Genomic DNA, 24,679 nt, shown 5'->3' with positions numbered 1-24,679 from the left:
GCTGTGCGACACAACGCAAAGCGGGACAGGTGGTCACCTTAGTGTCATGGGGCAGGATGAGTCTGAGAATTTGGAGCGTGCGCGCTGTGGAGCAATTCAATTGAATTCAATCATATATTGACATACCAAGGTGAAATTGTTTATGGTACTTCAGAGTAACGTCATCTTGAACCCTGCTATGTTTGCATCCTCTAGTTTTTGCTGTACTGTCCAAATTTGGTACAACCTTCAAAACCCTTCTCCTCATGAACCATAGATCCAATCGACTTGAAATTTGTAATAGATGTGTAGAATACATGTCTTTATATAGGGTGACATGTCCAGCTAGAGAGGGGTAGTATATAACACTTCACTGGGTCTTGCAGCCGTTTGATTGATTGAAATTATTATGAAATGTTATGTTCTACTAGCCATTTGCCTACTTAAGCAGGTCACAGTATTTCAAAGCCCTGATAGTGTAACTGAGACGACACAGTAATTAATTCCTCTTTCAACTAATAAGACCCCCTGTTCATGTGTTGAGCATTAAATTAGCTGCACGGTCTGTAGAGATCTTGGGACGAGCTGCAATACAGTACATAACAGAAAGTGTTTCATTCTGCAGAAATCATTTGTATAATATTACAGCTCATCTTCGTTGGTCAAAGGCACAATCTTTACCCGGACGTGACTTTAGTGCATGGAAAAGTGAAACGTAAATGTAGGCTACTTGTCCAAAGGACAAGTGCCTCAAAAAGTTAATGTCAGGCCCTGAATGATCACTGTCACTAGTGTTACGGTCGTGGTTGTCTAGGGGGAATATTAGTCGACTGTCCCCAATGCTAGGGCTAACAGCGGCGGGCCCCGACAGGTGAAAACTGGTAAGGAGAAACTGTAACACTCACCCCAGCCAGGTAGACTCCCACCCCGGTCTCTGGGACAGCCCAAGCCACCGTTCAGTTCGGCGAACAGCTCGTTCACGGTTGTTAGTTGATCAGTTGGTATATAGATATCGGTATATTAAGCACGACGCGTACACAAAGAAAGAGGGATAGGCAGCAGATGGGAAACAGAAAACCCTGGAGACAACCGGTCGGCATCGATGGTTACATCTGTGCTCAAACCGACTCTGAAGCTCTCCCGTCCTTCCGCCATCCGGGAGTTCAAAAGGCTAAACCCCTCCCCTTGATGACCTGGGCCCCAATCAGGACACAGCATAGTCCCTCTCCCCTTTCCAATCACCACCATGTGCAAGGCCGCGGGCCACTAAAGTGTCATATTTAAAAGTTACTCCCGAGAAAGGAATATGAACCTCCCTCTAACACCCTGCCACTAGGCGTGCACGTAACACTAGATATAAAGAAAACGTTGACTTTCACTCGGTGCTATTCACTGACAGTAAAAAAATATGGGCCGTTCTTGTATGCACTGCTATTCGTAGACTAGCTCCAGCGCTCGTTGCTGCATTGCTAAATGATAGCAACTCACCAGGACACTTCACAAACTCTCAACTCATTCTCCTTGGACCATGCATTTAATTGGCTTTGACGGCCATCAGGTCTCGGCAACTCCTCATTCGCCCTCTCACGTCTAACAGGTTTGAAATTATACGGCTGCAGGCCATCATACATATTGTAGTTCTTGCCACCTCTTCATCATCCCAGTCAGTCGCCGTAGTTCTAGTACTAGGCTGAGGCTACTCTCCTCCACGACTCCCCAATGTGATGTCATCATTGAATTGCGCTAATATGCTAAGGGTAACAACAAAAACTTCAAAAACTGGTCTTTAAACACCATTAGGAGACACCATTTGGAGATATTTTAAATGATATACATATCTTAAGTGCTTCATGTACCCATTAATCAACAGTGGTGTTTATCCTGCCATATGGCCTTTAAACAGCGGTGGAATAGTTGTTCTTACCAGTGTCTCGCATACAGCGTTGCAGTGAGGTACACTAGTTTAAAACCACAGTTAATGATCATTTCATAAACTAATCGTTTACTTGTAATCTAATGTCATAATAAATCCTAAAACAAAAATTTATTTGTGAGGAATGTTTATTTTAACGATTGAAAACGGATGTATCACAGACCGCTGTCGTATGTGTCGGGCAGCAACTCGATGACTATTGATCAAAACAGAACGAGGGTTCGGCTGTAGCCTACTTGAAACATACTATTGAGAACATATTCGCTGACATGCATTGCACGCGTGATGAACACAGTTTTCTTTTTTTCATCGCAGACTTTTTCTTGCCTTTGGCGCTCGGGAAAACGGCTTTGGCGCACGCCAAAATTTTCTCTATGCAGGAAAAATCCTGCTATGGGAATAAGAGTGAATGCAATTAGGAAGATGTTGAAACTCAATGCTCTGAGTTGGTGCATGTCAGTTTAGGCAGAGGTAGCCTTTTAAACATCTAGGTTAAAAAAAAAATCTGATTTGATTGGAACACTCTCTTTTATACATTTATAGTTGGATTTTACATTTAACAGACATTCATTTAGCAAGTTGTTTAACTCAAACAACCATAACACAGTACATATGGTATACAAAACTGAGACTCAGATTTGAATAAATTGCTATCTTGGGTGTTATCTTTACATATAGATGGGGTCTTGTTTTTACAAACAATGAGGATGTGCCATAGAGTTAATATAACTAGAGGAAGCAACTTTTGTCTTCCAAGATGGCGTCCCCATTCATTTCTATGAAAAGTGGTCAGTGGCGCAGTGAGGCAAGTGAGAGTACGAAACTGGACCGCGCCATCTTTCCACTTCCGACTCTTCCGGTCTAGCTTTAAACAGTGGCTCTTTTTTTCCCAAGCTCCGAGACATCGTGCACGCTTGCAACTAGCTGTACACGTCATACTTTGCGACAGCCAGTGGCGAGCATAGATTTATATGGTTGCGAGCGTGTGAGCTAAGGCATTGCAGTGGCAGAATGGGGTACAAGTCCGATAAGAATCAGAGACATGATGGAAACTTAAATGTATGCTGTCATTGTATAGTATTCCTTTCACTTGGTTGTTAGAAATAGGCTATAGGGCTAAATATAGGGCTATTCTAGATGGAACTCATCACATATGTTGCTTTTTTTCTTGTGATTTGAGTATGATTTCCAACGCATTGTATCGGATTAAATAAACTGTTAACATGAACACCTAGCTCCGTCGTTGTTCTCGCCAGGCAAAGAAAGCTCAATAGTTATTTTGGTAACAGAAATCTTCCATAATGCAGACTTACCATAGCTTACTGTCAACTGTATTTTCAAACGAAATGCCACGAAATTCACACTGCCTTCAATTTACATATCAGTGTAGAAATGTGGCCTGTGTTTTATATGTTCTACAAAACCAAACGCCTATTAATGGATATAACGTGATCTAACAAGACTTGGAAATAATGTAATAAATAAAAGCTTGAGAAGTGTGTCTAAAATATACTTTATTTAACATTTGCCTTTGAAAGGGGCATATTAACAGAACTAGGCCTATATACAAGACGTTTCCATCAGATATAAGTGGGGGTGAAACAGTCACTGAGGACCTTCATTTTCCTACAAAAGCAGTCTGGCTTGATGACACGATTAAAAAAAAGAATAATGGGTGTGTTTAACAAAAGCTTCTGAAGGCAAGACTAATCATATTTCTATCAATTCTTATTGTGGTTATCAGTTCAAGTATTAATCTTCGTCTTTGTTTCAGATAGACATGTCAACAATCTATGCTCACGCTTAACATAATGTAATATTTGCCATCATGTCATGAACGTAAAAACGTTCTTGACAGAAAAATCAAATCTGTTTTAAAATAATGGGAATAAACTATATTAACAACATTTCATGTATGTGTGACAACCATTTGCTAAACTTGCTACAACAGGGCAGGCAACTCAAGCCATTTCTCCCTGTGCTCATTCAATATGGCTCATTCAGCTCCAGGTAAATCGGCTATTGGCCAATGTGAACTTTTGTGCTCGTGCCCTGTTAGTATCTGCGAGCACATTTGCAGGCAACTTTTATTGATGTAAGCAAATAAATGGGGTGCTAGTTTACCCATTTCGGATTGGTTTCAAATTGAGCAAAAATCAGGAAACATTATTTTATGAAAAAGCTAGTAGTATGATTCGAGAATCGAACAAAAATTATTGGGGAAGATAGTTTTGTAAATGTTGACTGGAGTTAATAGAAAAACGACCGGAAGAGCCGGAAGTCTAACAAGAAATGCAATACCACCTACATCCACCGGGGCCGTTGCTTCAAGCCGAGGGGCGAGGGGTGGGGGCTTGGGATGCGCACACAGCTTCAAGGCAGAAAGATGCGTTCCATTTCACTTTTACTATGTTCCCGCCACCCCTCCTTTCTGAATAAAGTTCGATTGATCTAATTTGTTGATTTCTGTTGCTATGAAAATCAGTTTAGCCAAGCTCACTAACATTGTTTTTAGCTAGCTTGCATTACCATTCAATCACTAAAGGCTTATATATGCTTCTGCGCCCTCTTCTCCGAGGAACGCCCTCTACGAGCTCTCCGTCAGTCCTCGGAGAGCCCCGGAGAGCTCGACGTGCACCTCCTGAATTTTCTAACTATCCGTCGTGAGCGACGGAGAGCTACGGCTTGGCTGTGATTGGTCAGTATTAAGAATCGCTTGCATCAGGGGCGGGGGCGCCGGGATAAACAGGACGAACAGAATCCTTTGACCGCCATTGCTGTAAGTTTTCACAATTCATATTTCAGCTAAACAGTACATGTAAATCAGCATCTGAATTAAAATGTGACGAGAAATGGGCAGTGTAGTTGCTGAAAATGTGCTCCGACTTCTCGATAACCTAGGTAAATAAACACTCCACGACGATTTACAAAAAACCGTTGCGCCACCTACTCTTCTGGCAGTGAATTGTTTTCAGCACCCACAGCCTACGGAGAACCATAAACGCAATCTATCTGTCCGTATCCGTGCGCCCGCCCATCCGTAAACGGAGACGCAGAAGCATATTGCGGCCTTAACAAAACATTAGTAGAAATAGCTTGCTAGCTAGGCAGGACTGGTACATTCAGGAGACTGAGACCTTAGCGCAGAGCTCTTCAATTAGTTTGTATCTGGGGCCGGTTCTTGAAACTGAGGCAAAGTCAGGGGCCGGAGGATATGAGTAACACGGTAACAAATAAAGAAATTACAACAACATACTGAAGGAGTCAATATATTCTATTTTGTAAGTGCATATCAACATATGCCCAAGAGGCCGCATATGCCCAATGATTCAAAAATCAAACCAGGTGAGCAATAACCAAGCCATATTAACAGACAATTGGAGAAAATGCAATCAACTAACAAAAATGGAAGACTAAGGGCGGTGGGGGCCCCTGGGCTTGGGTCATTTTCGGGCCCTACCAACTATACATGACTTTAAATAGAACAAAATGATACATACACAAGCTATGTGTATTTAGAGCTGCACGATTCTGAACAAACAACTAAACAAAATAACATAATTTATGTTAATTGCTGAAGTGTTGCTGAATTTCTGAATGTTTAATTAATCTGAATTATTTAAAAAAAACTTGGTTTGAATGCATGATTCAACTACTCAAATACTTCACTTGTTTCATGGATGAATCCGCATTTTTGAACGAATCTCCTGAAGTAACGATTCAATGACTAAATGTTCCCCAATGACAAAACATTTTTTTAAGTTATTATAACATGGTCTGGGTGAATACTCGATTCTGATTGGCTGCAGCCAATCAGCCAAGAAGTTCCAGCAAAACTGTTTACCGTTCTAAATTATTGAGCTGGCTACATTGTATGAGCAAAGAACATCTTTCCTTGGTATGAGCCTGTACAAAGTGTCTGAAATAAGTAACAATAACATCAGGGATGCAGTCATGCAGTCAAATCCTCCGTTTACAATTTTGAGAAACTTTACCAAGCTAACATGTCATTACAACAATGAATGACTTCAATATTTCTTTTAACCTATTTGGAAAATGTTACTGTCAGTCAGTGTCACGTAACCGCTCATCTCACATCCCATTCGATTCACCTCGCTAGTCAACCTAGCTCTACTTCAGACTGCGGCCAACACATAAAAATCTTGATTTGATTTGGGGACAATGACATGGATAGATTGCTGGCTAGTCTTGTTGTTAAACATACTGTCAAATTATAATTACTGTTTGGAGAATATGTCAACTTTGATGCGATCATCTCACATCCATTTGCTAGCTATTCAACCCACTACACATGCTGCGGCCGTACTGTAGCCTAGTACTAGCTAGTATATGGCCGATACCTTGTTTGTGAAAACCTTGATATTGATTTGGGGACAATGACATGGCTTGTTAGCTAGCTAGTCTTCTTGTCAAACATATTGTCAAATTATATTTACGGTTTGTCAACCGTACACAATGTTATTGTCTATGAATCTTGCTAGCATAACTTAGCTTTCTGAGGTTACTGGAGCACACTCCGGGGGCCAGTCCAAAGCTGCTCGGGGGCCGGATTCGGCCCGCGGGCCGCCTATTGAAGAGCCCTGCATTAGCGCATCACTAGCATCTCGTAGTGGCACACCTTCTTAGCAGCGTGGGCTATTTAAACAGGATATCACTGCACTCTGCATTGTTTAGTGCGACACAGGATGCTCACTGTTTCAATCTGCTGCCTCCGCCTCCCCGGCCTCCACCCTTGGTGTTCCTTTCGTAGGGGGATGCGTTCATTGCTCTCTGCTCGGACGTCGAGACAGTGTCTCCGTTGAATGCGGCAGGGAGCAAGGGAGCAGAACTCAACTAAACTTAGTCATACGTTAGTGAAGAGGCGGACTAAAACACTTTCTTCAACAATAGTACGTCATTGTAGTCTGTTAATAAAGGCAAATATTTGATTCCATTCGTCTGGATTTGATCATTGGCGAAACTGAAGGTGTCAGAATAAATACAAAACATCCGTCAAAGTTGTCGTGTGTGAGTCTGGCTGATCGTGAAATAGCTGTGTTGTCATTAGAACCCGTGCAGTTGCTCTTGAGAAAATGTGCTCGGCTACACAGCCTGCAGTTCTCGAATCGATTAGGGCTGTCCCCACTCACTCGACTAGTTGATTGTTTTTTCGATATGCTCTTGGTCGACTAAGATTTGTTTTAGTCGAGCTGCCGTGAGATCTGATTCCTGCTTGTGTCACCATTGCTGAATTTACGAAATGTTCTACAGAAATTGTAGATTATATTATTTAAGACAAATGAAGCAACTCCAAAAATATATAATAATTTTAAAAAGTGTTCCTGTTTTCCCTTTACATTTACATTTACATTTAGTCATTTAGCAGACGCTCTTATCCAGAGCGACTTACAGTAAGTACAGGGACATTCCCCCCGAGGCAAGTAGGGTGAAGTGCCTTGCCCAAGGACACAACGTCATTTCGCACGGCCGGGAATCGAACTGGCAACCTTCAGATTACGAGCCCGATTCCCTCACCGCTCCGCCACCTGACCCCCTCATTCCCTTTCATTAATCTGCATTTTGTTTAGTCTGTTGCACACGGCACATGAGCACAATTATTAGCCTAAACTCTATCATACTGTCTACAGTTGGTGTAATTAATCCTTTACGCAAAATGGCAAAGAAATCTGTGGTATGGAAGCATTTTATCAAAGTGAGGGTGACTCAAAACATGTTGAATGCACTCTGCCAACAACGGTTTATATTCCATAGTTCAACGTTGAATATGATGTACCACTTGAAAAACGTAAGTTGGCCTACTTTGCTAATGCATGCAAACACTCAGGCATTTTTTTGTATATCGGCATTCGGTAACAACAGGACTGGTGACACGAGGCTTATTATTAGTAATAGCTCATCATCAGCGGCGGAATCTGGAATGTCCACATACATCCTAGCTCTACATTGAGTCCGATCGGGAGAATGTTTTCCATTTATTCATTTAGCAGACGCTTTTATCCAAAGCGACTTCCAAGAGAGAGCTTTACAAAAGAGTATAGGTCAATGATCATAACAACAAGATCGCCCCAAAACATTGCGAGTAGCCAAACATGAAGCATACATTGTGAAAAGCAAATAAGTGCCAAAGGGGAGAACCATAAGAGCATGTAGTTTAACAAGTTACAAATTAAACAACATGAACCTAAAAAGTGCAAGAGTGTACCTGTGGAAAAAGCAAGCAACAATAATATAATATAATTCACAGCGAGTACAATAAGTTAAATCAGTTACAACTAACCAACAAGAGCAACAAGTCCCGCAGTAAGTCATTGTGTTCCTGGAGGAAGCTAACATCAGGTTCAGCAAATCATTCCTAAGTACCGTTGTACTCCCGGAAATGTTTGTACATTTATGTTTGTCTAGTTGTCAATCACCCATCTTACGTATTTATTTATTTCAGATTATCTCTTAAAACAGTGAGGTAAAACATCACACAAAATGGTTTGATGAAAAACATTGTGACATTTATAGAAAGAAAATGTTTAAAATTTAGATTAGTCGATTTTCAGAAGTGTTGAATTGAGTCTTGGTCGACTAAAGACAATCTTAGTCGGGGACAGCCCTACGATCTCACGGAACTTTGATGGCAAACGTCACAGTGACCTAGGATCGGTCAAAAGTCGGACAAAAAGTCTAACCAGCATTCACTGCTTCAAGTCAGCTAGCTGCAACCGGCTGTCCGCGCCGCCGGTGCTGCATGAAGTTGAACACACCTAATGTCAGCTAGATAATCATATTGTAGCGTCAGTGCCCTTAGGTACCCAGCATGCAGTGTGGCATGCCAAAAAACGAAAAGAGTTGTGGAAAATAGTTTGGTTACATAAGCCGTGGTAGGGATTTCAGTTGTTGTGTTCGTTCAGTTAAATAATGTTATTGTTTGTTAGTTAAGATAATCCTGTTGGTCACCCTGATTGTGCACGTTGTGTAGTTTAATTGGACCAGAGAGTCTCACCTTGACAATGTATAGTAAGCCTGCTGTACCTGCACAAGTCACTCTCACAAGCAGCTGTTCATGAGCTCTGCCCTAGCCCAGTTGCCCACATGACTCTTTGTCAACAGTGCACTGACTGATATTCTAGAAAGAGATCCACTCAGGAAGAGTTCCTATATTTGTGGTTTTCAAACCAGTTTCGGGGAACTTTAAAAACAGGTTCAAATGTATTGATCACGTGTGCCATGTTTTTGGGCTACCTCTAAACCTCATGCGGCTGCCGCATTTGTGCCTTGGTGTGACCTGCGCTGGGAGAGAGGGAAACAGCATGGATGGGGAAAGTGTGTGGCTAGAGTAGTGGTTCATAACCTACACACTTCCTTTAGTAAAGTGTATCCTCACTTTCATAAAGTTAATGTTGCTCCGTGTCTCTGTTTGGTGGTGATAGGAAGCTGCATGATTAAATAATTTGTTGTTTACCAATGAAACGTGAGGATAGCAGAAAACAAGGAAAATATAAATCCACCAGTCATTTTTACATTTTAACTATGGAGGCATCTATTGGATAAATGTGGTAACTCCTCTGTTGTACACCCAAAAAATATTGGGCTAGTTGTCAGCCATTTTGGGCTGGTTTTGAGCACTCGTTGGGCTGGAAATTTTTGCCGGACCTGGCAACACTGAACTCAGGTATGATGTCATTCCCAGTCCTGAGTCAAAGCTTTTAAAGAATGGATCTCTGCATGATGGGCCTGACCAAAGCACATGTGGCCTAACCATGATTGCTCTCTGAATGAAATGGTAGAGAACCTCAATGATGCACTATTATCTGTGTTAGACTCTGTTGTGAAATAAAAAGAAAATGCCGTGCAGCAGAGAGAAAATGGAGGAAAACAAAGATCACTATCCACTACAATATCTACAAAGATACACTAACCACCTATAACAAAACCATCCGTCTAGCAAGAAGAGAATATTTCTCCAACATTATTACAGAAAATGCCAGAAATTCCAGAGTTCTTTTCTCCACCATTGACCAGCTGCTAAACACTGTCCCTGCCCCACCTCCATCCTCAGCAGTTAAATGTGAAGAGCTTGCTTTGTTCTTCAAGAACAAAATAACTTTGATCAGAGCGAGTATTATTAATAGTGGGGTCGAAACTGACATCAGTAGATTCTGCAACATAACCATGAGCACATTTACCTGTATCACACTTAGTGAACTTTCCAAAATTGTCAGCGAATCTAACTCCACAACCTCAGATATTGATCCTATACCCACAACATTCTTTAAGCGAGTGTTTGATAGTGTCTCAGGTCCGGTGCTAGAGATTATAAACACATCCCTTAGAACTGGCGTCTTCCCAGATGCCTTCAAAACAGCTGTTGTAAAGCCCCTATTAAAGAAACCCAAATTGGATAACAGTCTACTTGCAAATTACAGACAAATATCAAACCTTCCATTTATTAGTAAAGTACTGGAAAAGATAGTTTTAGTCCAATTAAATTCTTTTTGAAAAGTAAGAAGATGAGTGTGGCTCAGGGAGACGATGAAATTGTAGCGATTGAAGAGGAAACATTAGTTTCCAAAAATAATGCCTCCTCGCCAGCGTGGAAGTTCTTTGGCTTTAAGCCAACAGATGTGGCTCAGGCTAATGCACTATGTAGAACGTGCCGTGTGGTGGTACAGCGCATAAGAGGCAATACAACAAACCTGTTTTCTCACATCAAAAACCACCACAAGACACTGTACGATGAGTGCACAGTAATATCACATAAAAAATCGGCCACAGTTAATAAGCCAGAGATAGCAAAGCAAACATCGCTAGCGAGTGCTTTTGCTAGTGGTACGAAGTACGACACAAACTCCAATAGACATAACACAATCACAAATGCAGTAACATTCTATTTGGCCAAAGACATGATGCCTATTTATACAGTAGAAACTTGGTGAGACTCTCTTGTAGTCTCTTCCCTTCCCCCCTCCCACAGACACCTGTGGATTGCGGCCTCTGTCTGGGTCATGACCAAGGATGTCTCCATGGCAATACAATCTGCGAACTGTGAATCTGACTGATTGTGGCCTAGGCGAAGGCGTCAGCCCAGGCCTACTCATACACTAACTTTCACCTACTACAGATATGCATGTCATGAGTTCTGTAATGTTGTACAATGTATGTGCCTATGTGCTGAGGAGTTTTTTCCTGTTCCCAGACTGTACTCCTCTAGGAGCATAGTCTGGGGGTTTACTTTTTCTCTCCTCTCCTCATGTTTCTGCTGAAATTTCAAGGGGGCGCCGATAATGGCTGCCTCGGTCGGTATCTTTCGGCCAAAGTAAATTCCTTGTCTGTGCAAACTTTCATGGCAAATAAAAACCCATTCTGATTCAGATTCTGAAAAAGGATTCAAGAAGCTTTTGAATGAACTGGACAAAAGGTACAAAATCCCATCCCGCACTTATTTCACACAGGTAGCTATCCCGCAGCTATACGAACAGTGCAGAAAGGCGGTGCAGGCACAGTTTCAAACCGGACAAATGGAATACGAACTTGTCAGCAAATGCCTGCAGACTTCCTACTTCCCAGAGGACCACACCGGACAAAACATCTCCGTTGGCCTAATCGATGCTCTGGATTCATGGGGGTTGCGTCCGCAGCATCAGGTGGCTATAACGACTGACAACGGGAGCAATGTGAAGAAGGCTACGGAACTCAAGAAATGGCAGAGGTTACAATGCTTCGGGCACCTGTTCTACAATGCTGTTGAAAATGCAATGAAAGATGATAAGCACATTGACAAGGCTACAAAGTTATGCAAAAAGTTAGTGGGCCACTTTTCTCACAGCTGGAAGAAGAGGAGAGCTTTGACAGAAGCACAGAAGGAGCTCAACCTTCCAGAGCATGCACTTGTCACAGAATGCCAAACCAGATGGGGGTCTAAGCAGCACATGATTGAAAGGGTGCTGGAGCAGCAGAAGGCGGTGGCTCATATTCTCTCCACCGACAAGAACAACAGGCACTTGGTGCCAACATGGCATGACATTGACGTCCTTGAATCCATCAACAAGGCCCTATCTCCACTGAAGGACTTCACCGATGCCCTTTCGGGAGAGAGCTACGTCAGTGTATCTTCTGTAAAGCCAGTCCTTCATCTTCTGAACACTCAAATTCTGATTCGAGATGAAGAGGACACCAAGCTTACCCAATCCATCAAATCGAAGGTTCTCCAGTACCTGAATGCCAAATGGGATCAGTTCACAGAAGACCTGCTGGACATGGCATTGTTCGTGGATCCAAGGTTCAAAACCAGATACTCCAGTGAGGAGAGCATCCCCCATCTCACGGCCAGGGTACAGACAGAGATGAATAAAATGGCAAGAAAGAGCAGTGCCACAGAGCCCCAGGATCAGACAGTCCCAGCCCCACTTCAAAAAAGGCCAAGAGGTCATTGGGGAGTCTGCTGAAGAGCAGCAGCACCACCACACCAGCTGTACACCCCCTCCATTGACAGCGAGGATGATCCCCTGGCCTGGTGGAAGTTTCACCAAGTGAGCTACCCCACTCTGAGCAAGCTAGCAAGAAAATATCTTTGTACCCCTGCAACCAGTTCACCCTCAGAAAGAATATTTAGTACAGGGGGAAACATAGTGATGGCTCACCGTTCACGGCTCAAACCAGCTATGGTTGACATGCTAGTTTTTCTTAAATCATAATCTGTAGCCTCTACCAGTGAGTGCCCCTTGCCTTCTAAAGGCTAGATTTGTGTTGGGCTCTGTTTCTGATACGTTTTTCACGTTTGTTATACTGTATCCCCAGCAAAACATGTCCTGTTTTGTATACATGGCCTTTATTTATTTATTCAAGTTGTAATGTCAGTTTAAATAAACCCTTGTGTTGTATGAAAACTTCTTGTTTTGATATTCTATTTTGATGTGTTTTCCCATAACTTTTGTGTTTTTATATATGTTTAGGAATATCTAAATGAATATCGATATCGCAATATTCATGCTCAATATCGCAATATCACATTTTGTCAATATCATGCAACCCTAATTTTCATCCACATCTATGTCATCCTCAAACACTTACTGGTTTAACTACACTGTAAAACCTGATGAGTAAAGTCAACTCAAATAGTTCAAGGAAACCGATTGCCTTGAACCATTTAAGTTAAATAACTCAAATCCTTTTAGTGAAAATAATTGCTTAAATGGAGTATTCCTAACTCAAGTATTTATTGTTAGGTATACTTAAGTAAATAAGTGACTAGTACTTACTCCATTGTTTGTATTGAACTTAAAACATATTCATTATTTAAACTTATTTGTAATGTTTGTATGAACTCATTAAAATGATGTAAAAGCAAATATATGACAGGGCTCGACAATAACGATGGCCCGATGGCCCGGGGCCAGTTAAAAGTAACGTCGGGACAGTTAAGCTAGCAAGTCACTGGCCCGATCGGGCCACTGCAAATTATTGATTGAGAAAAAAATTCGCATTGTAAAAGTTAACATCCTTCATATGTTTTGCTATCTGCTAAATGCATAAATAACTTTGCAGCTCGTGGGGCGAACAGTTGGCAAATCAAGACTTGAGTAGTGAGTGACAACTGGTTGTCAAATTGTAATTCTCTAATGTCGATACATTTTTTAACAACTGGCGCGAGACAATTTAAATTTACATTTAGTCATTTAGCAGACACTCTTATCCAGAGCGACTTACAGTAAGTACAGGGACATTCCCCCGAGGCAAGTAGGGTGAAGTGCCTTGCCCAAGGACACAACGTCAGTTGGCTTGACCGGGAATCAAACTAGCAACCTTCGGATTACTAGCCCGATTCCCTCACCACTCAGCCACCTGACTCCCCACACAATAAAGTGAAGATGGCAGCAAAGTAGAGCTACGAGCTCAAACGGAGGCAACTTTTTTTATGGAACGAAGATGCACTGTGTCGTCTGTCGTATGTTCCCGTCTAAAGCAGACAAAAGTGGATATTTTTACAGAGGCACCGACAATTTTTGAAAACAATACCTGACCAGCCATGCTAGCAGACAGCACCTGGTTTGCGTGACAGCTAAGCGGATGGTTGACAATCCATCTTCGAGGCCGTTGACCATGCTGGTCAGTTGTCAGGAATTTAAATGTAGATGCCCATCGTGTTATTGCACGACTTATAACAACGGCATATCACGTAATTAAGACGGACTAGCCGTTCGTCTCGTTCCCCCAGGCTATTGAACTGCAGCAGAAGAATGGTGTCGACTTGGGTACCTAGTATCATACTGATGAAATGCTATGGATGCTTTTATATATTAGCATTGAGGGACCAGTTTCAGCCAGCCAGAGTTGTGCAGAGATAGCTGTCAGCAGGGAAGAGAGCACGTCATGTTTGAGGTTAAAAGTCAATTGTTTTGTTGACTATTACCTTTTGATTTTTTATCACTAGAAATGTGATTTCATTTGAGTTATTTTTATATCCAGGATGTGTTTAATAAATGGTTAGACATGTTAACAGAATAACACAACTTATAAGTCTTTGGTTTTGTTGTAACAATGATAAATTACAACTTTTGGAGGGGGAACCAGTAAAAACTTTCTTGGGGCCAGTAAGTTTCAAACCCACTGTCCCGATGGGGCCAGTGCCAAAAAATGTTAATGTTGAGCCCTGTATGATTTATGTCTGCCTTACTTAAATAGCTTGTGTTACAACAACTCAAAAGGGTATAGCAGCTACTCAATTCATTTAAGGAAACTGATTGCCTTGAACCTTTAAAGTTGCATTAACTCAATTCAGATACTACGTTAGATGCAATGGATTTATTTGAACAAAGAGTCTTTGACCACAACATTACACATTATGCCATTATTACACATTATGAAATTACAACAAATTCAATCATTACAAAAAATACAATCTTAAAAAAAAATCACTGAACAAATACATTTTGCTCACAACAGTTTCAAAAATTATAAACTAAAAGGTTGAAACGTTTTTTTAAAGTGTTATCATTTATTTATAATTATTTACCATCTCTCCATTCCTGTCTCCTCTCCATTCCCCTCTCCTCTCCATTCCTGTCTCATCTCCCTCTCGATTCCTGTCTCCTCTCCATTCCTGTCTCATCTCCCTCTCGATTCCTGTCTCATCTCGGTTCCTGTCTCCTCTCCGTTGCTCTCCTCTCCATTCCTGTCTCCTCTCCCTCTCCATTCCTGTCTCCTCTCCTGTCTCCTCTCCCTCTCCATTCCTGTCTCCTCTCCATTCCCCTTTATTAACAAAATGTTAGGCTTGCTTAAGAACTATCTTAACTTAACTAACTATGCTACCTAATTAAACTAGGAGCGCTCTTTCATTTCCTCTGGAACAGGATGGGACATAACTAATTAAACCAACTGTGCTTGATCTCAGCAGCCAACAACAAGCAATTTTAAACCATGACTGCTGTAAGTATTGGTGCAGGACATCCCCTGATTAAACCAGCTGATTTTTCAAGGCCTGCAACTTAGGTTTGAGCTGCTTTCTTGTATCGTCTAGATTTAATAGGACAACCTGAATTAACTCAAAAAAGCCACTCAGCTGCGCCGGATAGCTCAAATTGAGAGCATAAACCAAGCTGAACAACACCACCAGTGCATCAGTCCAAGATTTGAGAGTCATAACAACCTGATCCTCCAGGATGACTGAGACATGGAGAGGTTGAAAGGGAATCCCTGCAGCCGTGTCCTCTTCAGCCACCACGGCCAACAGCGCCACTGCCTCCACCTGGAATGCTTCGAACTGCTCCTCCTGAAAGAGGGAGTACACATGAGGTCCAGAACATGTGTGTACCAAACACGTCAACTAAGATAGGCTAATTAATAAGATATAAACCTTAGCTGGTACTCCTGGGAAACATGAAATTAGTGTTCTTCAAGTATTCACAGGTGTAGCATAAAACAGTTAACAATGGTATGGTAAAGGGAAGACACTTGATTGCAGAGGTGGGACAAAGTCCTCAAGTCTAAGTCTCAAGTCTTTTCATTCAAGTCTCAAGTCAAGACAGGCAAATCTCAAATCCAGGGAGAATGAGAGATTAACGTTACCTTGCAACTCTTGAAGATCACTGATGAGTCTTCTTTTAGGTACAGTGGCAGCCCAGCCAGTGCTGCTGTTCTAGTTGCACTGATTTTTACACAAAGAAAGGTTTTTAACTGAAATATTGAATATATAATTGTAAAATTTTATTTCATTGATTTTCTTTGATGCAACATTTAATTGTATTTAATTGACCATATAATTTGATAGCTGTTTCATCATTTCAGTCATTATTATTGTAGTTACTTCCAACCTTTAGTAAACAGGGAGGGAGTCAGGTGGCTGAGCGGTGAGGGAGTTGTGCTAGTAATCTGAAGGTTACAGGTTCGATTCCTGGCTGCGCAAAATGACGTTGTGTCCTTGGGCAAGGCACTTCACCCTACTTGCCTCGGGGGGGAATGTCCCTGTACTTACTGTAAGTCGCTCTGGATAAGAGCATCTGCTAAATGACTAAATGTAAACATATTAATAGCACCCTTACCTGCTCCTCATATGCCATCAGCAGATCTGCCATCTTCTCACCAAAGGTTCCAGTCTTCCTCTCTTTGTAGAGTTTGAGCAGCTGTGTAGTGTTTTTATCGAGCGCAGCAAAGAAGGAATATTGAAGGCTTTGATTTGTACCAAACACAAAAGCATAAAGAGACATCCCATAATGAGCCTAAATCATAACAAGTCCATATTTGAATTCATAAAGTGGTCTGATTCATGTGATTCCTTTTAATATTTTGGACAACCGTTATATTTCCTAAACATATCTGTAAAGGGCAAGCAGGTTGCAATGAAGCTGTTATTTTTAAGTTAAGTTTTCCAGAGTAAGTGTCGAAATAATGTATTTTTTACATAAATCATGAACCGTTTCCCTGATGAAATTATCGTGAGGACAATGTCACAATATTTTTTTTTTTATCAAATCAAGCAATAATCAATGTTGGTTGTTTGTGTTGTGTCCCATTATATTTTACTTACTTGAGCTTCAGAGAAGAGGGCAGGCCATCTATCTTTCAATTCTGCGATGGGAGGAGCTAAGGTCACAATCTCTTCACGGCGAAGTGGAAAGGTGCGCTGCATGTGCTGATGGACGAGAACCATGTCTCTGTCAGCTGGCATCTTGAATTCCTCCAGGATCTCCATCCTTCTGGTCTCCAGTGTGTCCTTGTTCTCACCACAGGGATAGTTAGGGAGGAACTGGATTTCCCCTCTTCTGGGTCGTTTTATGTTGGTCCGGGATGGTGTACCTGTCGGGTTGCTGCGGCTGCACTTTCCTGCATTCACGGCCACATCTTTTATGCCAGCATTGCTTAGCTTAGTTCTGTAGTTGCCCATCTTGAAGCGAAGGCTGTTCTTCCATGCTTCACATCCTGTTTGGGAACCTCTCTCTGTCAGGCAGGGGTGTTTATTCACAAGGGCATCTGCAGCCTTGCCTATCTGTTTGCTACTCGGATATGCCTTATGTCTATACATTTCCGCAGCCATCACATCCAGTATGTTATGTTTTTGATCCCTTGTTAACCTTAAGATTTTGTCTTCCTTCTCAAACGCACAGTTGCCCTCTCTTAATGCAAACTCCACCTCGTATGAGAATGTCGGAACAACAAAAACTTCAGGCCACCTACAGAGGCGCTCAGGTGACTCTATATCTGATAACAACACTGTGTCATCAGTGCTGGCTGAACTCAGATCCAATTCAGTTACTTTAACTAACTTGACAGTTGCGATAGATGGCAGGTCCTCTATATTGACTAAATTGCATACGGCATTATCAAATTCAGGGTCTTGGAATTGCAGGGCGAAAGTCATAGTTCAGGTCAAGCTTATTTTTCAGATCCAGTATTCACAGTCTCAGGGCGAGAGTGCAAGTTAAGCTTTTCAGCATTAACTTCATCCAGAATCACCCTTAGCTTGAGGACATTAGGCGTTGCCATTTGTACAACTGTGTAGGGAAGCCAAAAAGATACTGCAAAGGTTAGTGTATGTTTCAGCAGCTACTGTGCCTGCACAGCAACATTAACATCTGCTGCTCCCATATTATTTAATCAGTGTAAAATAGTACTCACTAACTGTAATTGTATTGCTTTGTGTATCTGTCGGCAAAGACTGTACAAAGAGAGATTCCACTTTTGAAGTCTGGACTGGTGGCTTTAAAAATCTTGGTGATGACATGTAGAATGCCATACTCTTTTGGTGTCTCTCTGCCATAGTTTTATGAACATTTTTAAAGTTCTGTGCGTGGCGAACAATTTTCTTGAAAACTTTGTGTTCTCCCTCGAACCTCATTGTCCAAAGATGCACCAAAGGTCCGAAACACTTTATGAGGTGAGGGTAGTGCTCGATGAAATGATGCTTCGGCCGTAACTGCAAGTTAAGGAAGACCTCCTGAAGAAGCTGCCTGTGATCTGCAATCTTGCAAGCCATGTACTGAATAGTATCGTCTGTGAAAGTATGTGACACAGCAAGCTCGACTATGTCTTTTAACTCCATTATGACCTCCCAAAATCTGTCCCCTTCTGGAACTCTTGAGCCAATAAGAACAGGCAGCAGTCTTAGCAGAGCGTGGTTCTCATGCCCATTTTCCCCTATTGTTCCTCGATTGGCAAACATTAGTGGAATTGGGTGGGGGTGGTCAACCTTGTCAAAATGTTGGTAGGGAAAAGACAATATTTCTTTATTTAGATCTTCCAAAGAGAAATACTTCTTTTTCATCATGCCTTTCAAACACAGGGCCAGCTCAACAGGAACCACACCTTCAAACAGGTCATGCAGTATGTCAGGTGGAAATCCTGTGATCGGGTGGAAATATGACAGATGATCAGAGAGGGCACAACTTTTTTTTAACACCGTAATCATTTTCACAACCACCATTTAGTATTTCTTGAACAAGCCGATCATGTTGATTTTTGGTTGTCATCTCACAACTACCAGTGGTTGCATCTGATACCTGCATGTCTTCCTTGGAAGTGAGGCAAAACCGACAACAGTATGAACCTCTAAAACTCTCCTTGAAACCGGCTAGCCCATGTGCACCAAGGTTATCGGCCGCAACACAGTGGACTGTACCTTTGAGACACTGACCAAGTGTCTCGATATAGACACCTTGCTCTTCAAGGGTCTTTAGGTCATTTAACCCTTGTGTTATCTTCGGGTCATTCTGACCCATCAGTCATTGTGACCCACCGTCGTATTGCGACAACTTTACCGCATACAAAAACAAAGTGAAGCATTTTCTTTTAACTGTTGGGCTGTCTCAGACCCCCAACATTGCAAAGGTTAAAATACAATTATTTTAATTTGTTTTTGTATTGGGTAAAATTGGGTAAACACAACGATGGTTCGTTATGAACCTTTGGGTCATGTGACCCGAAGGCAGCATGAGGGTTAAGAGTGGCGCTAACACTTTTGCATATCCAAAAGTCTGTATATCATCTGTATTGCACAATAGGGCAAGTTGCATACAGTGTTGTGCTGAGCGATACTTCAGTGGCAGGCAAGCCAATGTCCAATAAACTGCACATGTTTTGTAGATTTTCCTTGAGGTTCCAAGAGGGTTTACAACTTCGAAATCGTCAATATAAAGAATGACAGGTAATTTGAGTCCCTCACTGGAGAGAAGTGGATTTTCTTGACAGTAAGAGCCATCTCGAAATGAAGAATACTGACCTGGCTGTAGTGTGGTAGCTTCTTGGACTTTCTGCAATACATCTGCTTTTTTCAGCAACTCCTGCAGAGATGAGAGAATGGGCACATACATACATGAATGCTGTAAAGACTCAATAAGGTACTCCACAGGCTTAACAAGTGGAAACGTGTTTTCATAATATGACTTCCTCCTCTTAGCAGTTGACAATGGAGCATCAGATGTAATTGATTTGTGCAAAACGTTACTCTCTGAGACTGCTTGGACAATATCACTTACAACTGTGGCAGTTAAAGGGCAGTTATGTTTTTTCAGTACTTTCGTAACAGCTTCTTCTACAAGGTTTTGCATTTAGTCATTTTTCATTTACATTTAGAAGACGCTCTTATCCAGAGCGACTTACAGTAAGTACAGGGACATTCCCCCGAGGCAAGTAGGGTGAAGTGCCTTGCCCAAGGACACAACGTCAGTTGGCATGACCGGGAATCGAACTGGCAACCTTCGGATTACTAGCCCGACTCCCTCACCGCTCAGCCAACTGACTCCCGTTTTGATTGTGCAAACAACTCATCAACATGCTCAATGATTTCCTGTGTTGCCCTCTCTGATACATGGAGAATAGTTTGCAGTTTCACAAAGAAGGCTGCCAAATTATGTTCCAATTGGTCAGCTAAACCGTCAGTGCTGCTACTGGCCACTGGGTTGGAATAGATAGTGTCATCATCTGAAAGAGCTGCATCTTGGACAAGTTCAATATCCTGGGAATCATTTGATTCATTTGGCACTACAACAGACACATCATAATCAGAGTTATTCTGATGTTCTCTGCATTTGTGAGAATTATATGTCAAGTACACATTTGATTTAAACCTGCAGTCCATGAATGGACATGGAACAGTTTGCTTCATTTTTAAATGTCCCCTTAGATGAAGAAACATATCCCTCTGAACAAATGGCTGCTTGAAATCACACAGAGGGCAATGAAATGCCAAATTGTCTGCCACACCATGTGGGTCACTGCCTGCTACCCTTCTCTCAGTAACATTAGGTCTGTGTACTATTGACATGTGTATCTTGAGTGAATTAAAACTGCTAAAAGTGCATATGCAGTTGTAATACAAACATGGTAAGGGAGAAACAGTAGAATACTGTCCATGTTGGGAGTCTGTAATATCTCAGTAAGCAGACTTTGATGGGACTAGAAAAAGCACATATCTTACATTTCCACATGACTTTGGTCCATGAGCTCAGCCACACCTGAAATTAAAATAATCTGTAGAAAGAAAAAATAGTAGCTAAAATAAGGCAGTAACATTCATTTGATATACTTGTGTATTAGCTGTATAAGCAACAAATATATTGAATGCCTTAAATTAAATCAACCGTTTGATATCATTTAAAAAAATCTAAATCCCATTGTCCTTATGGCGCAACTGGTGAAAATTGCATGTGAATGAAACACACTGAATGATCTCACCACTTGAAGCCCAACACAATCACCACGTGGAGCCCAACACAATCACCACGTGGAGCCCAGCACAATTATGCTAATGTTAACAATGTTAAGCGTATTAGGTTACGTTAACTTAAGATAACAAAAAAAAATAATGTGCAGACGTCAAAAACCCTAAAGGGTGAAAAGAGACTTGTTTCGTAGGCAAACTAAATGTTAAGAGAAAGGGCACGCTTTCCTCACAGTAATGTCGAAGTTAACGTTAGCTTTCAAATATCTTGCTAGCAAGCTAGCTAATAAAAGAGAGAACATCATTACCTTACTTGGTATAAGGACACAAAAACCACAGAAAAGTTTCTCTCTTATCTCTTAACTTTCTTGAATTTCTCTCTTCACTTTCTTGAATTTTTCTCTTCTTTCTTCACTTTCTTGAATTTCTCTCTTCCCTCTTCACTTTTTAAAATTTATTTCTTCTCTCCGCTTTCTTAACTGAGCCGTTGAACTGAGCTGGGTCAACGTGCCGTGTATCGTTACGCCTGGCTAGTTCTACTTCACACAAACAACAGCATGTTAGTGCGCTGCGTCGATGTTAAATAGATCGCTTGTCTAGATCCCCAAAATGCAGAGTATGGAGTCATTAATATTGGTTTAGGGTTGTAAACTGCGTTAATGGGATCTAGACGCTACATTTCCTTTCCCCCCCCCTTTCTTTATTGACAATAGTGTTTTCTGAAATAGCCCAATCCTCATAAAAGATGCTTTGTGGGTTCTTTGATTTATTTATTCGACTGTAATCTGATTGTTCAAAGCTGCTAAAAACTAAAACTAATTCACAATGAAAATTACTAAGAAATGAAAACAACAGTGAGGTTTTAATGGTTTTACAAATAGTTTTAGCGAGAAAACGGCCCAAAAAAATTTATGTACATTTACATCCAGAAAAGACAGATCACTGGAGCGACGCGAATCGCTTGCCATCGCTCGCCTTCCCACAGTTCACCACGCGCGGGGGCGTATCAAACAGATTAATGTAGAATTGTAGTTCTCTAAAGTCACTGTTGTAGTTGTCATGGCCAATTGTGCAGACTTGGGTTTACGTGGGGTTTCGCAACATTGATCAAAATACAACTTGTATACAAAATACTAAACTGTTTAATAGACATACACGTTGACATGTGTAAAAACGTTTTATTATAGTACTCAAAGTCTCTGCTAATCTGTCGATACGACCAGGGAGTTCCAGCCGGGTTTATAGTAGTAGCCCGGCTGGAACTCCCTGGAACGTAACTTTGTTCGAGAGTACAAAGTACAAAAAAAACACCAGGAGCACCGACAACGTCGGCAAACCTGCGCCTGGCCTCATTCTTTTTATTAATGTCTTTGTACAAATACAGAGACGTATCGTACAGGACTGGATATGCAGCCACACAGGCGATTAGTTTCTCCTCCATCTTAAAAACTGAAAGCTAGAAATGTTTACCATGGTTGCTACGTTACGAGAAACAAGAAAACACTGCCATTGGCCATCGCTAGCGAAAATCGCTCCTCATTTGCATAAAGTTGAGAAAATCTCAACTCGATCGCGTCGCTACCCACAATGCACCACGCAAGCGATTCGCCTGGCTCCATTGAAAATGAATGGAAAACATGTTGTCGCTCGCATCGCGTCGCTGCAGTGGACACGCACTGTTAGCATCGATGCAGCCTTGAGCTGCCTATTAGCCACAAATCTGCGTAAGCTCCCTAGGCAACTGGAAATTGTGAACAAAGATGGCGGACCAAACTCTGCTGACAGCCATGTTTTGTATGTAAATGTACATTTTTCAGCGTTTTCTCGCCTGGATTTTTCAAAAGTTACAGAGAAATAGACACTGTACTATCCGATAACACCGTTATTGTAACAAGTAATAATGGTTTATATGATTTGCGAGGCAAACATGTTTTCGAACACAGCCACTGTATGTAATGTCAATTTAGATCAAATGAGTTAATACAACACATTGGAATTGATACACCTAACTTGAAAGTCTACCAGAAGTTGATCAAACTCCAAATGACTCATGACTCAATGAGTCATTATGGATGCAGTTCAATTATGAGTTCATGTTAGTGTATCACTCAAGTAACTACAACTTTCTATGCCATCTAAGTTTTGTTAGCTTACTTCTTTTATTAAGATGAGCTGGTAGGTTTTACAGTGTATTTCAACCTGAACCCTAATGATGCGATTCTGTTTTTTACCTAAGGTGCACTCAGAACATAGGAAGCGTATGAGAGATGCTGATATGCTAGAGAACCACATCATCCAGGCAAGGGTCCAGGCCACAGCCACAGAGAGCCAGGTGCATGATACGGTGGTGGAGGAAATGGGAGTGGCTTACCACCATCTTGGCCTCCCTGCAGGTAAGATAGAGGCCCCCATCATAGAGCAGTATAAGACTAAATTACTTCCATATGGATAAACCCTATATCAAGAGCATTCAGATAATGACATTTGCAGGGCACTACACTGCGACCAAAATTGTCGCATTTGCGACCTTTTGAAATGCCATTGCGACTGAAATTTTTTATGGGTCGCAAATGTATCACTGATTATTTTTGTGCTTAACTTAGGTTTTAGGCAATATGCTATGATTTATTATGAGCATTTGTTAACCCTTGTGTTATCTTCGGGTCATTCTGACCCATCAGTCATTGTGACCCACCGTCGTATTGCGACAACTTTACCGCTTGTGAAGCATTTTCTTTTAACCGTTGGGCTGTCTCAAACCCCCCACATTGCAAAGGTTAAAAGAAAATAATTTTAATTTGTTTTTGTATTGGGTAAAATTGGGTAAACACAACGATGGTTCGTTATGAACCTTTGGGTCATGTGACCCGAAGGCAGCACAAGGGTTAAAACAGTAATGTGCAGTGTTTCCCCTACCATTATATTAGGGGGCACCCCCGCCCCCCCTGGAAGGTCAAGTTAATTACAAATTTTTTATATAGCGCCAGATCACAAAATAAGTCATTTAAGGTTAACTTTCCTATTAAACAGCTATAGCTTGCTCTTTTATTAAACAAACTAAATGCCCTTATGTTATTTATCTTATTTACACAACGGCATTTACAACAAAAACAACAGTATCATTTAGCCATTTGAAATCTATTGTAATGACCTGACTACAGAATATTTCCTGCATAGAGAAAATTTTGGCGTGCGCCAAAGCCGTTTTCCCGAGCGCCAATGACAAATCCCGAGTACCAAAGGCAAAAAAAAGGTCTGCGATAATAATAAAAAAAAAAACCTGTGTACAACACGCGTGCAATGCATGTCAGCGAATATGTTCTTATTAGTATGTTTCAAGTAGGCTACAGCCGAACCCTTGTTCTGTTTTGATCAATAGTAATCGAGTTGATAAGCGTGTCTTCTTGTCTGATCAATACGCAACTTTGAGGTGCGCGAATGGACAGAGCGGCTAGTAAACTGTCGTTCCGCTGCGAGGGCCAGCCCCACGTGCACGAATACACCTGTACAAATGCAAATGAAATTTCCACTGAAATTGCTGACAAAAGTTTGATTTATGATTTCCAACGCAGCCTCCATTGGTAGTCTTAACCTGGAATGATAATATA

General features: G+C 41.5%; 1 protein-coding gene across 1 annotated transcript in view; it reads left to right on the top strand.

Annotated features, from left to right (window-relative positions):
- The window catches only part of dlec1 (DLEC1 cilia and flagella associated protein), a 212,489-nt gene that overhangs the window by 33,915 nt on the left and 153,895 nt on the right, over positions 1-24,679 (top strand). The window contains exon 4 of the mRNA XM_067252169.1: positions 23,308-23,464. Coding sequence (XP_067108270.1) covers positions 23,308-23,464 — 157 coding nt within the window. The remainder of the gene's footprint in view (positions 1-23,307; positions 23,465-24,679) is intronic.

This window comes from Osmerus mordax, chromosome 15 (genome assembly GCF_038355195.1).
Source record: "Osmerus mordax isolate fOsmMor3 chromosome 15, fOsmMor3.pri, whole genome shotgun sequence".
Lineage (NCBI taxonomy): Eukaryota > Metazoa > Chordata > Actinopteri > Osmeriformes > Osmeridae > Osmerus > Osmerus mordax.
The sequence above is the reverse complement of the archived record's forward strand: the minus strand, read 5'-3'. Positions and strand labels throughout refer to the sequence as shown.